General features: G+C 42.2%; 2 protein-coding genes and 1 long non-coding RNA gene across 11 annotated transcripts in view; 1 reads left to right on the top strand and 2 right to left on the bottom strand.

Moving 5' to 3' along the window:
* The window catches only part of MTHFD2 (methylenetetrahydrofolate dehydrogenase (NADP+ dependent) 2, methenyltetrahydrofolate cyclohydrolase), a 67,319-nt gene extending 58,975 nt beyond the window's left edge, over positions 1-8,344 (bottom strand). For all 9 annotated transcript variants that reach the window (XM_082356584.1, XM_082356585.1, XM_082356582.1 and 6 more), the window contains exon 1: positions 8,187-8,344. In XM_082356584.1, the coding sequence (XP_082212710.1) occupies positions 8,187-8,287 (101 nt within the window). In that variant the 5' untranslated portion in view covers positions 8,288-8,344. The remainder of the gene's footprint in view (positions 1-8,186) is intronic.
* LOC309611809 lies at positions 5,125-7,741 on the bottom strand. The gene is made up of 2 exons (XR_014234755.1): positions 7,456-7,741; positions 5,125-7,312 (listed from the first exon to the last, which is right to left on the bottom strand). It is a non-coding gene; the product is annotated as an uncharacterized lncRNA (long non-coding RNA).
* The window catches only part of MOB1A (MOB kinase activator 1A), a 37,078-nt gene continuing 27,481 nt past the window's right edge, over positions 7,836-17,432 (top strand). Inside the window, exon 1 of the mRNA XM_082356640.1 lies at positions 7,836-7,854. The gene's annotated coding sequence lies outside the window, so the exon portion shown is untranslated. The remainder of the gene's footprint in view (positions 7,855-17,432) is intronic.

Consider the following 17,432-nt stretch of genomic DNA (forward strand, 5'->3'; position numbering starts at 1 on the left):
AACTGATATCTGGTATTGAAGGTGGCTTAAGCTTGTTGGTTTGATTAATATAGACATGTCTTTAGCGTCATCAATGTTAAGTATAATACTTCTGTTGTGGGCTTCCCTGGTGGCGCAGTGGTTAAGAATTCACCTGCCAAGGCAGCGGACACGGGTTTGAGCCCTGGTCCAGGAAGATCCCACATGCGGCAGAGCAGCCAAGCATGTGCACCACAACGACTGAGCCTGTGCTCTAGAGCCCGCGAGCCACAACTACTGAGCCCGCGTGTCACAACTACTGAAGCCTGCGCGCCTAGAGCCCGTGCTCCGCAAAAAGAGAAGCCACTGCAGTGAGAAGCCTGCTCACTGCAACTAGAGAAAGCCGGAGCGCAGCAACGAAGACCCAACACAGCCAAAAATAAATAAATAAAAAATAAATAAATTTAAAAAAAACTTACTTAAAGAAAAAATACTTCTGTTGTACCTAGATTTACTAGACCTTATTATATCTATTGCAAATTTGTTAGCAAATTTAGTTATGGGAGTAACTCAATGAAGAAAAAACTTTTAAGGAAAGTAAGATATGTGTTTTCAGTAAAAGAACGTGTGAGGAATGAAAAAATACTGAGAAGTTATGCCATTTTTGATAACAGATTGTGTGAGTTTCTTTGCCTTTAATCTGTATTTGCTTTTGAGAGCTCTTGACACTTTGGTTAAGAAATAAGTATTGTCTCATAGTGACGAATGATTTTATTTGATCAAGTGTTTTAAAACTTTTTGACAAACTTCCCAAATGTCAAATTTTAATTAAAGTTCTTCTGACTTTCAACTAACTTTGGGGTGCTTTAGAGGGCCCCTGAGGCATCTCAGAGAGAAATATTTAACTAGTATTATTTAGTATGTTAAATTACATAGACAGCATTATCACACGACTAATAAACCTATTTAAAAATATACTGTATGGATGAATGTTATTAATATAGACATTCTAAAAATTATATAAAGGTTCTAAAATTTGGATATGTCCTGGTATAATGCTATAGTTCTAGTTGTTATCTTAAAATGTTCTATGTCACAACAGTAACCAAGCTTCTTTATCAATTACACTGTAATCGGGATATTTAACCTTTTAAGTCTTTCGTCATTTATAGACAGTTACTATTGTACTCTGATGCTGTTCCAAAAGTGCTTCATCTTCAAGAAGATTCATAGGGAGGCTACAGAAGCAGTTCCACATCAAGATGATGGCTATGCAATGATTCCAGTTCATGTCAACTTAAAACAAGAAGCTGTCCTGCTCCTGGGGCCCCTAGATCAGGCATCCACAGATTTGTCACTCCCTGACAGGCAGGGTTGATGCCCCTACTCAGCCCTGAAGCAGCTACAGATGACAGACCATTGCCCCTCTGTTTCCCATAAGATTATGGGAGTAAAATCTCTGAGCAGGGAATGAGACAGGAAGGGGGCAGGGCACAACCTTTTAAAGAATGACATAGCCCAAGGACATGACATAAATTGGCTAGAACAGCTAGGTCCAAGATGGTGGACAAGTTGTCTTCCACCAAACCTTGAGCCTCAGTATATGCTCATTGTAACACATCAGCACACTAAATGACACACCCACATGACAGTTCCAAGGCCGACCATAAAAGGTAAAAAAATGGGCAGTGGCTCAATTCCTGGAAATCCCGACCCCTTCCCCAAAATAGCTGGGATACTCCTTCCACTCATCAACCTATGAAATTACCCACTCCTATAAAAACTGACAACCCCATACCCTGCTGCCTCTTGCCTTCTGAGATGGCCCACCCTCTGTCTAGTGAGTGTGTTTCTCCCTGAATAAACCTTCTTTCACTTAAAAAAAAAAAAAAAAGAAGATATCACAATTTTATAGCAAACCTGATGCATTTACTCGATTTTACATGATAATTCTAGCAGAGCACAAAATATACAATAGCATTTCATATATACTCATGATATATTAAGGAACTAAAAACATGTTAATATTTACAAATCCAATTCAGATTTAGGGTTGAGGAGGACTTCTTTAAAAGGGCTTTGCTGCTGTCACTGTTCGCAGATGACATGATACTATACATAGAGAATCCTAAAGATGCTACCAGAAAACTACTAGAGCTCATCAATGAATTTGGTAAAGTAGCAGGATACAAAATTAATGCACAGAAATCTCTTGCATTCCTATACACTAATGATGAAAAATCTGAAAGAGAAATTAAGAAAACACTCCCATTTACCATTGCAACAAAAAGAATAAAATATCTAGGAATAAACCTACCTAAGGACACAAAAGACCTGTATGCAGAAAATTATAAGACACTGCTGAAAGAAATTAAAGATGATACAAATAGATGGAGATATATACCATGTTCTTGGATTAGAAGAATCAATGTTGTGAAAATGACTATACTACCCAAAGCAATCTACAGATTTAATGCAATCCCTATCAAACTACCACTGGCATTTTTCACAGAATTAGAACAAAAAATTTCACAATTTGTATGGAAACACAAAAGACCCCAAATAGCCAAAGCAATCTTGAGAAAGAAAAACGGAGCTGGAGGAATCAGGCTCCCGGACTTCAGACTATACTACAAAGCTACAGTAATCAAGACAGTATGGTACTGGCACAAAAACAGAAATATACATCAGGGAACAGGATAGAAAGCCCAGACATAAACCCACGCACATATGGTCACCTTATCTTTGATAAAGGAGGCAAGAATATACAGTGGAGAAAAGACAGCCTCTTCAATAAGTGGTGCTGGGAAAACTGGACAGCTACATGTCAAAGAATGAAATTAGAACACTCCCTAACACCATACACAAAAATAAACTCAAAATGGATTAAAGACCTAAATGTAAGGCCAGACACTATCAAACTCTTAGAGGAAAACATAGGCAGAACAGTCTATGACATATATCACAGCAAGATCCTTTTTGACCCACCTCCTAGAGGAATGGAAATAAAAACAAAAATAAACAAATGGGACCTAATGAAACTTAAAAGCTTTTGCACAGCAAAGGAAACCATAAACAAGATGAAAAGACAACCCTCAGAATGGGAGAAAATATTTGCAAATGAAGCAACTGACAAAGAATTAATCTCAAAAATTTACAAGCAGCTCAGTATCAAGAAAACAAACAACCCAATTCAAAAATGGGCAGAATGGGCTTCCCTGGTGGCGCAGTGGTTGAGAATCTGCCTGCCAATGTAGGGGACACGGGTTCGAGCCCTGGTCTGGGAAGATCCCACATGCCGTGGAGCGGCTAGGCCCGTGAGCCACAATTACTGAGCCTGCGTGTCTGGAGCCTGTGCTCCGCAACAAGAGAGGCCGTGACAGTGAGAGGCCTGCGCACTGCAATGAAGAGTGGCCCCCGCTTGCCACAACTAGAGAAAGCCCTCGTATAGAAACGAAGACCCAACACAGCCATAAAATCAATCAATCAATCAATCAATCAATCTTTAAAAAAAAAAAAAATGGGCAGAAGACCTAAATAGACATTTCTCCAAAGAAGGTATACAGATTGCCAACAAACACCTGAAAGAATGCTCAACATCATTAATCATTAGAGAAATGCAAATCAAAACTACAATGAGATATCATCTCACACCAGTCAGAATGGCCATCATCAAAAAATCTACAAACAGTAAGTGCTGGAGAGGGTGTGGAGAAAGGGAACCCTCTTGCACTGTTGGTGGGAATGTAAATTGATACAGCCACTATGGAGAACAGTATGGAGGTTCCTTAAAAAACTAAAAACAGAACTACCATACGACCCAGCAATCCCACTACTGGGCATATACCCTGAGAAAACCATAATTCAAAAAGAGTCACATACCAAAATGTTCATTGCAGCTCTATTTACAATAGCCAGGACATGGAAGCAACCTAAGTGTCCATCAACAGATGAATGGATAAAGAAGATGTGGCACATATATACAATGGAATATTACTCAGCCATAAAAAGAAATGAAACTGAGTTATTTGTAGTGAGGTGGATGGACCTAGAGTCTGTCATACTGAGTGAAGTAAGTCAGAAAGAGAAAAAGAAATACTGTAATGTAACACATATATATAGAATCTAAAAAAAAAATAAAAGTGGTCATGAAGAACCTAGGGGCAAGACAGGAATAAAGACATAGACCTACTAGAGAACAGACTTGAGGATACGGGGAGAGGGAAGGGTAAAGCTGGGACAAAGTGAGAGAGTGGCATGGACACATGTACACTACCAAATGTAAAATAGATAGCTAGTGGGAAGCAGCCGCATAGCACAGGGAGATCAGCTTGGTGCTTTGTGACCACCTAGAGGGGTGGGATAGGGAGGGTGGGAGGGAGGGAGACGCAAGAGGGAAGAGATATGGGGACATATGTATATGTATAACTGATTCACTTTGTTATAAAGCAGAAACTAACACAGCATTGTAAAGCAATTATACTCCAATAAAGATGTTTAAAAAAAAAAAGATAACTGTAATAAAATCTTTAAAAAAAAATAAAATAAAATAAAAGGGCTTTGCTGATACAAATACCCCTGGCAACATTCTTGATCTATAGTAATACCTGCCCCGCACCAGAAATAGATTCCCAACCCTGGAATAGAATAGAGTGAAAGATTACTTTAAAAGGGCTTAGGACAGTCATTTATATTGAATGAGATAAATAAAGTGCCAGGCATGTGGGGACTTCCCTGGCAGTCCAGTGGTTAAGACTCCGAGCTTCCAATGCAGAGCGCGGGGGTTCGATCCCTGGTTGGGGAACTAAGATCTCACGTGTCACGTGGCATGGCCAATAATAGAAAATAAATAAAGTGCCAGGCATATATATTCACTAAAAATTAATTTCTAACTCTGTTGGCTAAATTTATACACACACACATCCTTAATATACAATAGATATATTTATCTATTTATACACTCATAAGGATAGTTTTATAAAAATAATCAGTGAGTAGGACTTAGATTGCACTTCATTAAAAAAAATTTTTTTAAGTTCCTTTTGAAAGCAGTAAACTTAGAGAAAATGTAGCAGCATATTTGGGCTAAGCATGATATAATAAAGTTAAGGACACAGGGTTCTGGGAGAATCCAGTGTTCCAAGTTCCAAAGGCAACTTCTGGATGTTACGCCAATTTGCTTTAAAAAAAAAAAAAAAAAAAAAAGAAGTCAAAGAGTAACAAGAACCAAAACAAAGCCACAATGCAATGAGTATCTTTTATAACATAACTGTGTTTTAGCCCTCGCCTGCATACCACAATTCTGCCAAATGTGAAACACAGTCCTGAGAGGGAGTCATTACCTACTTTCCCAACATTTTTTGTTTTTGCCAATGGGCAGATAAAGTTACTGCTACCCCAAAATAAATGGAAATGGAGACTGAGATCAGTCCCACGGGGAATCCAAAATTTATTAACCATATTAGCTAACACGTTTAGGAGTGCTTTCACAGATGTGTTTAGAAAAATTTCCAATAAAATTATGAATCAACAGACTAGAAAGAAGAGGACTATCTAAATAAAATTAAAAATTGAAATCCAAGTCAGAAGCATCTTCACTTTCCTTCTAATTCAATAGTTTACAGTACTGTAATTTTCCATGAAAAATTAATATCAGGTGCATTTTACAATTCATGATCAACTTATTTTGGAAAGAGTTCTGTTATCTACTAATTAATGGAACCAGTAATGAGTGAACACAGATACAAAGGGGGATGGATCTGACATCTCTTAAACACGAGATATTTTGCTTAGAGAGAGTTTTACATACATTACTCTCAGTTACCTTGGGACTATTATAATAAGCCTGTTATACGGAACAAGAAACTGAGGACAGTAGAAACAAAATTCAAACACAAACTTCTGCCTCCAAAGTCCATTTTTTCCTTTACCTCACTGTTGCCTAGACTACAGTACTATCTCTCATGAAAACTCTCACACTACCCCCCCCGCAAAAAAAGGAATACATTCAGACCCATATTTTTTTTTCATTTCTGTTCAATTTTATTTTATTTTAACATCTTTGTTAGAGTATAATTGCTTTACAATGGTGTACCAGTTTCTGCTTTATAACAAAGTGAATCAGTTATACATATACATATGTCCCCATATCTCTTCCCTCTTGCGTCTCCCTCCCTCCCACCCTCCCTATCCCACCCCTCTAGGTGGTCACAAAGCACCAAGCTGATCTCCCTGTGCTATGCGGCTGCTTCCCACTAGCTATCTATTTTACATTTGGTAGTGTATATATGTCCATGCCACTCTCTCACTTTGTCCCAGCTTACCCTTCCCTCTCCCCGTATCCTCAAGTCCATTCTCTAGTAAGTCTGCATCTTTATTCCCGTCTTGCCCCTAGACCCATATTTTTTAAAAGATGTTTTAATTTTACCAGCTAGCAGTAATCAAAGCAATACATTAGAACACTGAATACCAAATGTACTTATTGCCTTCAGAGATGTGGAAACCTACATTTCATTCAGAAAAAGCAGTGAAAGGAAGGCATTTGCTTTTTTGTTTTTTATAAATTTATTTATTTTGTTTATTTATTTTTGCCTGCGTTGGGTCTTTGTTGCTGCGCGGGTTTTCTCTAGTTGCTACGAGCAGGGGCTACTCTTCATTGCGGAGCCTGGGCTTCTCATTGCGGTGGCTTCTCTTCTTGCAGAGCACAGGCTCTAGGCGCGTGGGCTTCAGTAGTTGTGGCTCGCAGGCTCTAGAGCGCAGGCTCAGTAGTTGTGGCACACGGGCTTAGTTGCTCCGCGGCATGTGGGATCTTCCCGGACCAGGGCTCGAACCCGTGTCCCCTGCATTGGCAGGTCGCTTCTTAATCACTGCGCCACCAGGGAAGCCCCAAAAGCAGGGCATTTGTTACTGGAGAGTGTGAGCAAACTGTTCCAGTTCTTTAGGTAAGGAATTGGAGTATTTTTATAAATCTCTTTTCAATCATGAAAGCACATGTGGCCAGAACTCAGGAAGGTAGGAAGAGGTAAGAGAACAGACAGTAATGAAAGATGGGGCTGGAAAGGCAGGTCAGGGTCAGACAAAGGAAATCCTTAAATGTCCCCTCTGAAGTCTTCTTTCAAGAACGTATTAATCCCCATTCTTTGCTCCAACAGCACCTTGGAAACGTCTCTAATAGCATTTTTACACTGACCGGAAATTACATTTTCTGCCACACGTACGTGTTCTGCCTCTTGACAAGTATGGGAGTTCCACTAAAGAAAACCGCTTTTACCATGTCTGAATTCGCACAGCCTAGCCCAGTGCCTGGATAAAGGGGCTGCTGTTACAAGGCTTAGGTCTCTGCAGTGTAAAGGCTCTAAAGATTGACGGGAAAGAGGGTGCATAGCTTTAGGGAACGAAATCACAGCTCCCCTTCCACCCCCCCAAAAAAAAAGATTCTTCAACCTAGGTTTAGAATAGGAATTTGAGGTCCAAAAAAAATCAGGAAATATTTATTACCTCCCTAAGAAAACGCAAACAGAGCTTTCCCTCTTCTCTTCCCGGGCGTTTACCACCTCAATTTACTCGGTCTGGCACTGACCAACTCCGGGTGGGCTGCAGTCAAAGTCTTGGTGACCACAACACATTTATTCTCTTGGGAGGGAAAGGGGCAGCTTGTAGAGCAGCGCGAGCCACACCCACGACCGGGAGAAGGAGGGAAGTGCTGGTACCCGGCGAGGAAGGCTCCGCCCTAACCCCCGCCGCCGCTAGGGTCCCGGGAAGGGACGGCTCACGGAAGGTGGCTCATTCACAACTCTTCCCCGCGCTCGCCAAAACATCTCCTCTGCCTTCCCGCTCTTGGTAGCAGGGCCAAGGGCGACCGGCAGGTTCTGGCCGGTGACCTCCGTATGCTCCCAGGTAAGTCGCGGCGCCCCAGGGCCCGCCAGCACCTCCGCTCCACACTGTGGGCCCCGTTCAGCCGGCGGACTGGCTTTGAGACAGGGCGACGCCCGGAGCCTGCAGGAGACCGGCTCCTCCGAAAGGCGGGCTCCCGGTTTCAGCCCACACAGCCGAACGAGCGCCCTGGTGGTAGGCTGCGGCCACTCTGGGATGCCACGTCGCCCCGCCACACCCCTCTCGGTGGCCACCACCTCCCGGGACGGAGATGCTCATGAAGGGAGTCCCTGGGCGGGCCCCGCGCTCGGTTCCCCTCGGATTTCCGCGCTGACCCAGCCCCCCGACCCTCTTACCGAACTGCCGAGAGGTGGAAGGGGCGATGGTGGAGGCGGCAGCTCTGCGCCGGCCGGAGCAGCCGGGTGGCCAAAGCGGATAAAAGGGACGCTGCAGCCATGGCCAGCGCCGGGAGGGAAAGGCGCGCCGGCCCTGCGGTTATACCGCTGCCGCGTGGCAGGCCCCGCCTCCTGCCGGCACCCATTGGTCCCTGTGGCTCTCTACTTGCAGTCTGTTGGGCCGCTGGAGCTGAAGGAACCGATCGGTTGTCTTCCTTTAAACGTAGAGAAGCCCAGTAAAGCCATGCTTGTGATTGGAGCAATAAGAGCCAAGAGCGAGGCCCTGGATGGTTCCGAAGGCTCGATAGCTTGCCGAGACTGGCTGAGGAAGGCAAGCCCCTGCCAAACGTTGTCACGGAAGCTCGGCCAACGCGTTCATTCACTGCCCAATTATCTGAGTGCCTACTGTGTGCCAGGCGCTTTAAGAGTGGATAAAAAGATAGGCAGATGGAATAGCAACTAATAAATGCAGAAGAATGATGCAGTTAGAAAACGACTATTTGGCAAAATCATAGTAAAAATTGATTGAGAATCATCAATGGATGTCAAAATAACTGAGTGAAGTTGGATGAGGACCAAGTTATTTACATATAGTGTTACCAGATCTTGCAATAAAAATACAAGATGCCCAATTAAATTTGGATTGGGAGGAGGGGTCATACTTTACTAAAAAGGTATTCGTCTGTTACCTGAAATTCAAATTAAACTGGGCTACCTGTATTTTATCTGACTGGCCGCCCTATCTGCATAGTCTCAAAGTATCTCTCCCACAGAGTATTTTTTTAATAGCAAAGGGGGGGACTTCCCTAGTGGCGCAGTGGTTAAAACACTCCGCACTCCCAATGCAGGAGGCTGGGGTTTGATCCCTGGTCAGGGAACTAGATCCTACATGCATGCCGCAACTAAGAATTCAAATGCCACAACAGTGGAGCCGGCGAGCTGCAACTGAGGAGCCTGCCAGGCACAACCAAATTTAAAAAAAAAAAAAAAAAAGGATAGCAAAGGGAGAAAATGGTACATTTACAGTGGAGAAACCTGACAGTCATCACCTTAAACAGGTGATCAAAATTAACACCAGTAATAGGACAAAAACACATTATATGCCCTCAGATATGACGCATTGAGGAGGACACACCACTTCATAAATCTTAGCAAGTCTGAATATTGAATAAAGTGATTTTCCTAAGCCATTGAATTCCCTAAAATTGTTACAGATTTCTTATTTACACAATGAGAGGAGAGATCATAGACCTGGAATGTTAAAGCAGTCCAGGAAAAAGGCACATTCCTGAAATTTTGTAATGTACTAGTAGATCTAATCACAAGGAAATATCAGACAAGTCAAAACTAAGGGATGTTCTACAAGAAAAGCAGCCTGTACTCTTCAAAAATGTCAAAGTCATGAAAGACAAAGAATGAGGTACTTTTCTAGATCAAAGGAGCCTGGGCATGACAATTCAATGTAATATGTGATCCCAGACACCCCCCCCCCCCCATTATTTTCTTTATTTTTCCTTCATTCTTCTTTTTTTTCTCTCTCTTTTTTTGCTATAAAGGACATTATAGGACAACTGGCAAAATAATAATAAAGTCTGTAGATCAGTTAATAGCATTGTATCAATTTAAATTTTCTATAGCTAATCATATTGTGGTTATGTAAGAGAATGTACTTGCTGTTAGAGATAAAGGGATATCATATCTACAACTTACTTTCAAATGGTTCAGAAAAAAAAAAATATATATATATATAGGTTTTGTTAGGGCTGCAATAAAATACCACAGACTGGGTGGCTTAAAAAAAATTATTATATCTATATGAGATGATGGCTGTTTGCTAAACTTATTGTGATGATCATTTCTTGACGTATGTAAGTCAAATCATTATGCTGTACACCTTAAAATTATACAGGGCTCTATGTCAATTATATATCAATAAAATTGGTAGAAAAAAAACAAAATTAATTCTCTTGCAGTTCTGGAGGCTGGAAGTACAAGATCAAGGTGTTGGCAGGTTTGCCCTCTCTTGAGGCCTCTCTCCCTGACTTGCAGGTAGCTGCCTTCTCACTGTCCTCACGTGGCCTTTTTCATCTGTGGGAGCACCCCTCTGGCGCCTCTCTCTGTATGTCTTAATCTCCTCTTCTCATAAGGACACCAGTCAGATTTAGTTAGAACCCACCGTGACCACCTCATTTTAACTTTATTGCCTTTTTAAAGGCTCTATTTCCAAATACAGTCACATTCTAAGGTACTGAGGGTTAGGGCTTCTACATATGAATTTGGGGGTGGGGGGGTGACACAATTCAGTCCATAAAGATGTATATACAAAAAGAGAAGCTGATAAAGCATATAGTGAATATAACATATTAACAACTGGGGAATTGGGCGAAGAGTATGTAAGCATTCCTTGAACTTTTCCTGCAAACTTTCTGTGTGTCTGAAATTATTTCAAAAAAAATTTTTAAATCAGATTTCTGCCCTCCTGGGGTTTGAGGGAAAGGTAGACATACAGTGATCAAGAGAAGAGACTAAGAAAAAGAATGTTGTGCTGAGAACCCTCAAGACAGTAGATGTGAAAGGTTGTACAGCTCAGAGCATGCCCTCAGGTTATATGCCTGGGTGTGATAACTCACAGAATCTATCCCCAGCAAGCCCTGGTGAGGAGGGCCTTACAGTTACTTGGACCTTGCAGCAGTGGCTTTGAAGAGGGAAAGGAACCAGACATGCCCAGATTTTAGGATACACAACCCTCTCACCACTCTGCAAAATTTTGGAAATTCTCTTTTCCCAAAAAGAAAACTCTTGAGAGTGAAAGCATGAGAACATTATTATATATTTTTTACTATGCCTAATGAAAGAACTTCCCTCCATGCTCCCACAGTATTATACTGAAATACCACTTGTTTAACAAAAATACTTTATGCTCTAATTTTTAGCCCAAATTCTGTGGGGTGCTCAGGCCCTTCTAACTCAGGCCCTAAATAGCCTTTCTGCATACTCTTTCCTTGCTCTGCCCTCCACTGAGCACATCCTGTACTTCTACCTGCTGTTTGATTGCCCTCCTCCATCTACTCCCCAGAACCACTGCTACTCATCCCCAAGGCTGCACCCCCAGACTGCCTGACTTACCCGTCTTGCCTATGGGCCTCCACGTTAAGTGGCCTCACATGTTTCATTGACACATAAGGAAGAATTTGGACCACACACGGGCAAAAGAGCATTTTTGCTCCAACATAATGCTGATAGGCAGAATTAATTGCCCTCTCTTTGGGGCTATCATATAATATGAGAATACTCCTATGTCAGTCCTCAGAAGGACATCTTGATATTTGTGCATCTGTCTATCTCTTCAAATATTGAAACCGTGCAACTCAGATTGGGACTTACATGCTGGGTCTTTTTTTTTTTTTGGCCCCATTGCGCAGCTTGTCGGATCTTACTTAGTTCCCCGACCAGGGATCAGACCCGTGTTCCCTGCATTGGAAGCATGGAGTCTTAACCACTGGACCCCCAAGGAAGTCCTCCATGGTCTTTTAATTGAGATTACACACCTGGTCTCAGGACCTAATGAATCTCAGGTTCTTGATGTCTCATCACAGAAAGAATTCAGTGAGAGACAAAGTGATAGGTAAGAAGTGGATTTATTTAGAGAGAAACACGTTCCACAGAATATGGGCCAACTCAGAAGGTGAGAGGCTCCAAAATATGGCATGGTTAGTTTTTATGGGCTGGGTAATTTCATAGGCTAATGAGTGGATTATTCCAACTATTTTGGGGAAGGGGCAGGGATTTCCATGAATTGGGTCACCACCCACTTTTGGGCCTTTTATGGTTGGCCTCAGAACTGTCATGGCACCTGTGGGTGTGTCATTTAGTATGCTAATATATTACAATGAGGCTCAAGGTCCACTGGAAGTCAGATCTTCTGCCATCTTGGACCTAGTTGATTCTAACCAGTTTTTGTCATGTCCTATGGTTATGTCATTCTTTTTTTTTTTTTTTTTTTTTTTTTTTTGTCATTCTTTTAAAGGTTGTGCCCTGACCCTTTCCCTCCTGTTTCAATATGTTGTGGGCTTATTAAACCAAGACAATTCATATCTCATGACTCATTTCATTCATGCAAGCACAAAGCACATTTATAACCAAACGTCTATTAATAATCATTCTAATAATAGCTAAGCTTTACTGAACACTTATAATGTGTCAGGCACTGTTTTATGCCCTTTGCAAACGTTATCCTATTTAATTTTCACAATAAGCACATGAAGTAAGTGCTATTATTATGTCCATTTACAGATGGGGAAAATGAGGCACAGGAGGTTTAAGGAACATGTCTAAGGTCAGGGTGCTAGTAAGGGGAGGGCAGAGATTGAAGCCAGACAGGCTGGCTCCAGAGTCCATGCTCTGCTATTAAGTACCATTTATTGAGCACTTATTCTGTGCCAGGCACTGGGTTCAGCACCATCTTCTTTAATCCCAACAACCCTGTGAGGTACGTATTATGTTCCGCATTTCAGATGAAAAAACTGAGACTCAGAGAGATGACCAGTTGCCTGAAGTCACTCACCAGCAAGATGAGGCCTGGCATGGAAGCCTTCCCTCTAGCCCTCCACTTCACGTGGGCCTGAATATTTAATAGAGAGCTAAGGAGGAAACCGGACCACACACAGGCGAAATCACTTAAAACTATAAATGGGTGAGAGAGAACAGTTGGGCAGAGGAGGCCATGGTGGTGGGACCCACAGAATTGGCAGCTAAACTCTAACAGTGTTCCACGTCTAGAAGGAACCACAGAGCTTATGAACACCAACACATTCCACCACCCGTCAAACCTCCAGTGTAACTGATTTACCTGAAGAAATCAAGGACTCATTATCATCCCAGAGCAATTTCTAAGTGAGGATTATACCGGGCACCCCTCATGACCTAGAGCTCATAATGGCATCAGGGTAGCCACTGCAGTTGTGAAAATACTGAAATGTTTCTGTATCGATTGGTAAAACCTGTTCTCCCAAGCCCTCTGATTGTCTACCACACCCTAGTACCCCTCCCTGGGAAAATTAATATCAACACCCGGACCATGATCCTGCTTTCACACTAGGCTAGTTTGGGCCATACCTATCCATTTCATACCCCTGACTTTCTCTCATCTTAGAACACACTGTTTTGGGGACAATGTGCCTTCTATTTCAATACCACCAAAGTAGACAGCACTAAGACAGGACAGCCCAGTCTCCGAAACACCCAACCAGAGAGAATTGTTCCTTTTTTCTTACTATGAAAGCAATTCATGTTCTTTGTTTAAAACACACACATGTACGCATACACACTGGAAACTACAAAAAAGATTAAGAAGCAGAGACAAAATGGCACTGTGCTTGGAAGTAAGGATATTTTTTAAAAGTTGACTAAGATACAAACTTGTTCTAACTAGCTTTCTAGCTCAGTGAGGTGGAAGACAAATCATGTTAACAGTTGAGTAGGTAAGTGGCAGAGGTGTGCCCAGGCGTCTCTGGGAGCCGAGTGGAGGGACCCCTGACTCTTAGCAAAGTCCTGTCCTCGCCTTTATACTGGAATCACCTTTATGGCCATAGTGAAAGTGTGGACTCAGGGAAGCAGGCCAAGGAGTATGTTCAGCCTTTTTGACAGGGCCATAAGGCCGACAGAAAACAGGAGAGCTCGTGGCTCACAAGCAGTCCATCCCAGCCCATAAGAAGCTGGGAACTTTGTTCAGAAGTCTGCACAGAAGCCTCCAGTGATTTACAGGGCCGCTTTGCATATCTCCTTCATAAACCACTATAGGGTGAAAGGCAGCAGGTTAAGGATCCAGTGGTTGGAGACTATCAGCCTCAGAATTTTCAGGCTTTAGGTTCTTTCTTCAATTCTTCTCTTTCGTGTATTTGAACTGGGGGTGGCTTCTGTTTAAAGGGTTCTGGATATTGGGGGAGTCCGTGTCGCACCCTGAGGAGATGCAGTTCAGTTTTCTTCTAATTTCAAGGAGAAGGAAGGGGACCTTACTTATTTGACAGGATAGGAAAGGGGGCAGGGAGTCAGACTGTGGAGAAAAGGGAACTAGTTTCATAGACCATTAACCACGTGCCAGGAAATATGCTAGATACTTCCCCTATATTTACTCATATAATCCTAATGTTCCTGTGAGGTCAATATATTATTATATCTATTATAGAAAAAGCAACAAACTCACAAAGTTAAAGTAATTTGCCCATGACCGCCAGCTAGTAATGGCAGTGCCAGGATTAAACATAGGTCTGTCTTCATCCAAAACCCATGTTCTTTCACAAAATATGTCTATCACAGTTGTGTGAGGTCAGATTGAAGAGAGGGCATTTGGCAGAATGTAATGGCTGGAATGGAGCAAGTGGAACAAGGAAGGTTGACAAGGTTACAGAACATTTAATGACATGATACTCCCCGAAGGTTGTACTTTATTAGCCTGCCTGCCTGCCTTCTTCCTTTTCTTCTCCTCTTCTTTTTCCTCCTTTTTCTTCTTTTTGCCTGACAAAAAGAACTCTTACTAAATTTTTACCATTTACAAAAATTTTGTATGATTTTTTAAAGAAGAGAGATGATGTTTTACCAAAGTGGTTAAAAATACATGTTTCTGACAGCAGCACCAAAAATTGTTATGGAAAATATTGTTTGTCTTCCAAACTTCAGTACTGAGATGCCAATCCATCATGTTCTTGCTTATTATCTCCTTAGAATTAATTACAAATAAATCAAAACTTGTATTTTATCATGAAAAAAAATCTACACACTTTCTACTTGTCCTCATTTTATTACATTCAAGATTAAAGGTGGGGCTTCCCTGGTGGCGCAGTGGTTGAGAATCTGCCTGTTAATGCAGGGGACACGGGTTCGAGCCCTGGTCTGGGAAGATCCCACATGCCACGGAGCAGCTGGGCCCGTGAGCCACAACTACTGAGCCTGCGCGTCTGGAGCCTGTGCCCCGCAACGGGAGGGGCCGCGATAGTGAAAGGCCCGCGCACCGCGATGAAGAGCGGTCCCCGCACCGCGATTAAGAGTGGCCCCCGCTTGCCGCAACTAGAGAAAGCCCTCGCACGAACCGAAGACCCAACACAGCCAAAAATAAATAATAAATAAATAAATAAAGTAGCTATAAAATTGAAAAAAAAAAAAAAGATTAAAGGTGATGGCAATACTGAGGGAAATGATTAGCTGCAGAGAACAACATAACAGGTAGCACTTACTATGTGCCAGGCACTGTTCTAAATGCATTACACTTCATAACTCATTTAATCTTCACCATAACTCTATAAAGCAGTGTACTGCTATTATCCCCATTTTGCAGATGAGGAAACTGAGGCACAGAGTGGTTACTAACTTCCCGAAGATCACACAGCTAGTAAATGGCAAATCTAATTTTCAAATCCATTTCCTTTTTTTTTTTAATATAAATTTATTTATTTAGTTTTGGCTGCTTTGGGTCTTTGCTGCTGCGTGCAGCCTTTCTCTAGTTGTGGCCAGCGGGGGCTACTCTTCGTTGCAGTGCGCGGGCTTCTCATAGCGGTGGCTTCTCTTGTTGCGGAGCACGGGATCTAGGCGTGCGGGCTTCAGTAGTTGTGGCATGTGGGCTCAGTAGTTGTGGCTCGCGGGCTGTAGAGCACAGGCTCAGTAGTTGTGGCACGTGGGCTTAGTTGCTCCGCGGCATGAGGGATCTTCCCGGACCGGGGCTCGAACCCATGTCCCCTGCATTGGCAGGTGGATTCTTAACCACTGCGCCAGCAGTGAAGTCCCTTTCTTTTTTAAGACACGAGAGAAATAGCTTTTGAAATTTAGGAGAAAAGAAAAGACATCAACAACACAAACTTTGGTTTCTGAGACTAATAATAGCCAACATATATTAGCACTGTTCTGAGTATTTTACATGTATTATCCAATCCTCTTATCAGTCTTATTATTGTCCCTATTTTGCAGATGAGAAAACTGAGGTACAAAGAGGTTAAATAAGTGCACAGGTGCACAGCTAGTAAGTGCACAGCTAGTAAGTGGCAGGGTTAAGATAGCAAAGGAAAATGGCAAAATATATGAGAAAAGGCATTAAAAACTTTAGAGTCTTTGGGTTCTCTTTGTGACTGAAGGCAATCTGAGCCAAATTCTTGTCACCATTTCTTACTCAAGAGTATGCTTTCAAGGGGATTATATGAAATGTGAAAATTTTGAAAATTGTAAAGCACTATAGAATTTAAAGAATCATTCAATTAAAAACAGTTGAAGCAAAAAAAGAGTACACTTTCAGAGAAGGCTACTCCTCAGTGAGTACCACAGGACATGCCTGGGTGACAAAGGTTTTCATCAGTACATCTGGTTCCTGCCTGACTCTCCTCCCCCACACTGATGGCATTTATAAAGCTTCTCTCCTAAATCACCACAGTGGAACGTGAAGATGAGAACACAGTCAGAAGATTTCCCCAAGGTCACCACTTTTATAAACTTTCCCTTTAGTCCTCTTCCTGGAACTTTCAAGATCATTCCATAGAGTTGACCCCCTCTCTTATCCTTCAACACTCTTCTCTTGCTTTTATAACATCCCCTCCTAGTTTCCCTCCTACTTCTCTGGCTGCTCCTTCTCAACCTCCTTTGCCAGTTTCTTCTTTCTATGTGGCCTTTAAATATCAGGGCTCCTCAAGGTTCTGCCCTGGCATCTCTTACTCTCTACTCTCCCCCTGGCTATTTTATCCACTGCCATGGCTGTAAATATCTATATGTTGGTACCTCCCAAGATGATCTTCATCCTGGTCTCTTCTTTGAGCTCCAGACCTGTATATATCTGCATCGTAGATATTTCAGTGTTAATACATTCAAAACAGAACTCCTGATCTACCCCCAAAGCTGCTTTTCCTCCCATCTTCTCTATCTTAGTAACTGGGAACAACCAGCTAGTTGTTTGTGCCAGAAACACAGAACTTAGCCTTGACTCACAGTCAGCTCATCACTGAATTATTTCTCCAGAGTAGACCTCAGTTCTGTCTACTTCTCTCCATTGATCTAGTCTAGGTCAACCCCATCTTCTGCCCAGACAACCACAATAGCCTCTTAACTGCTTCCACATTTTAAAGTGTAGATGGCATCACCCTTCTCCTGAAAACCTTTCAATGGCTGGCCAACTGGCTTCAACTAAGATCTAAGTTTTTGGTGGCTGGTTTCAGCTCCCTTCACTTTCCCTTT

The sequence above is a fragment of the Balaenoptera borealis genome (genome assembly GCF_965194805.1).
Source record: "Balaenoptera borealis genome assembly, chromosome: 15".
Taxonomy (NCBI): Eukaryota; Metazoa; Chordata; class Mammalia; order Artiodactyla; family Balaenopteridae; genus Balaenoptera; species Balaenoptera borealis.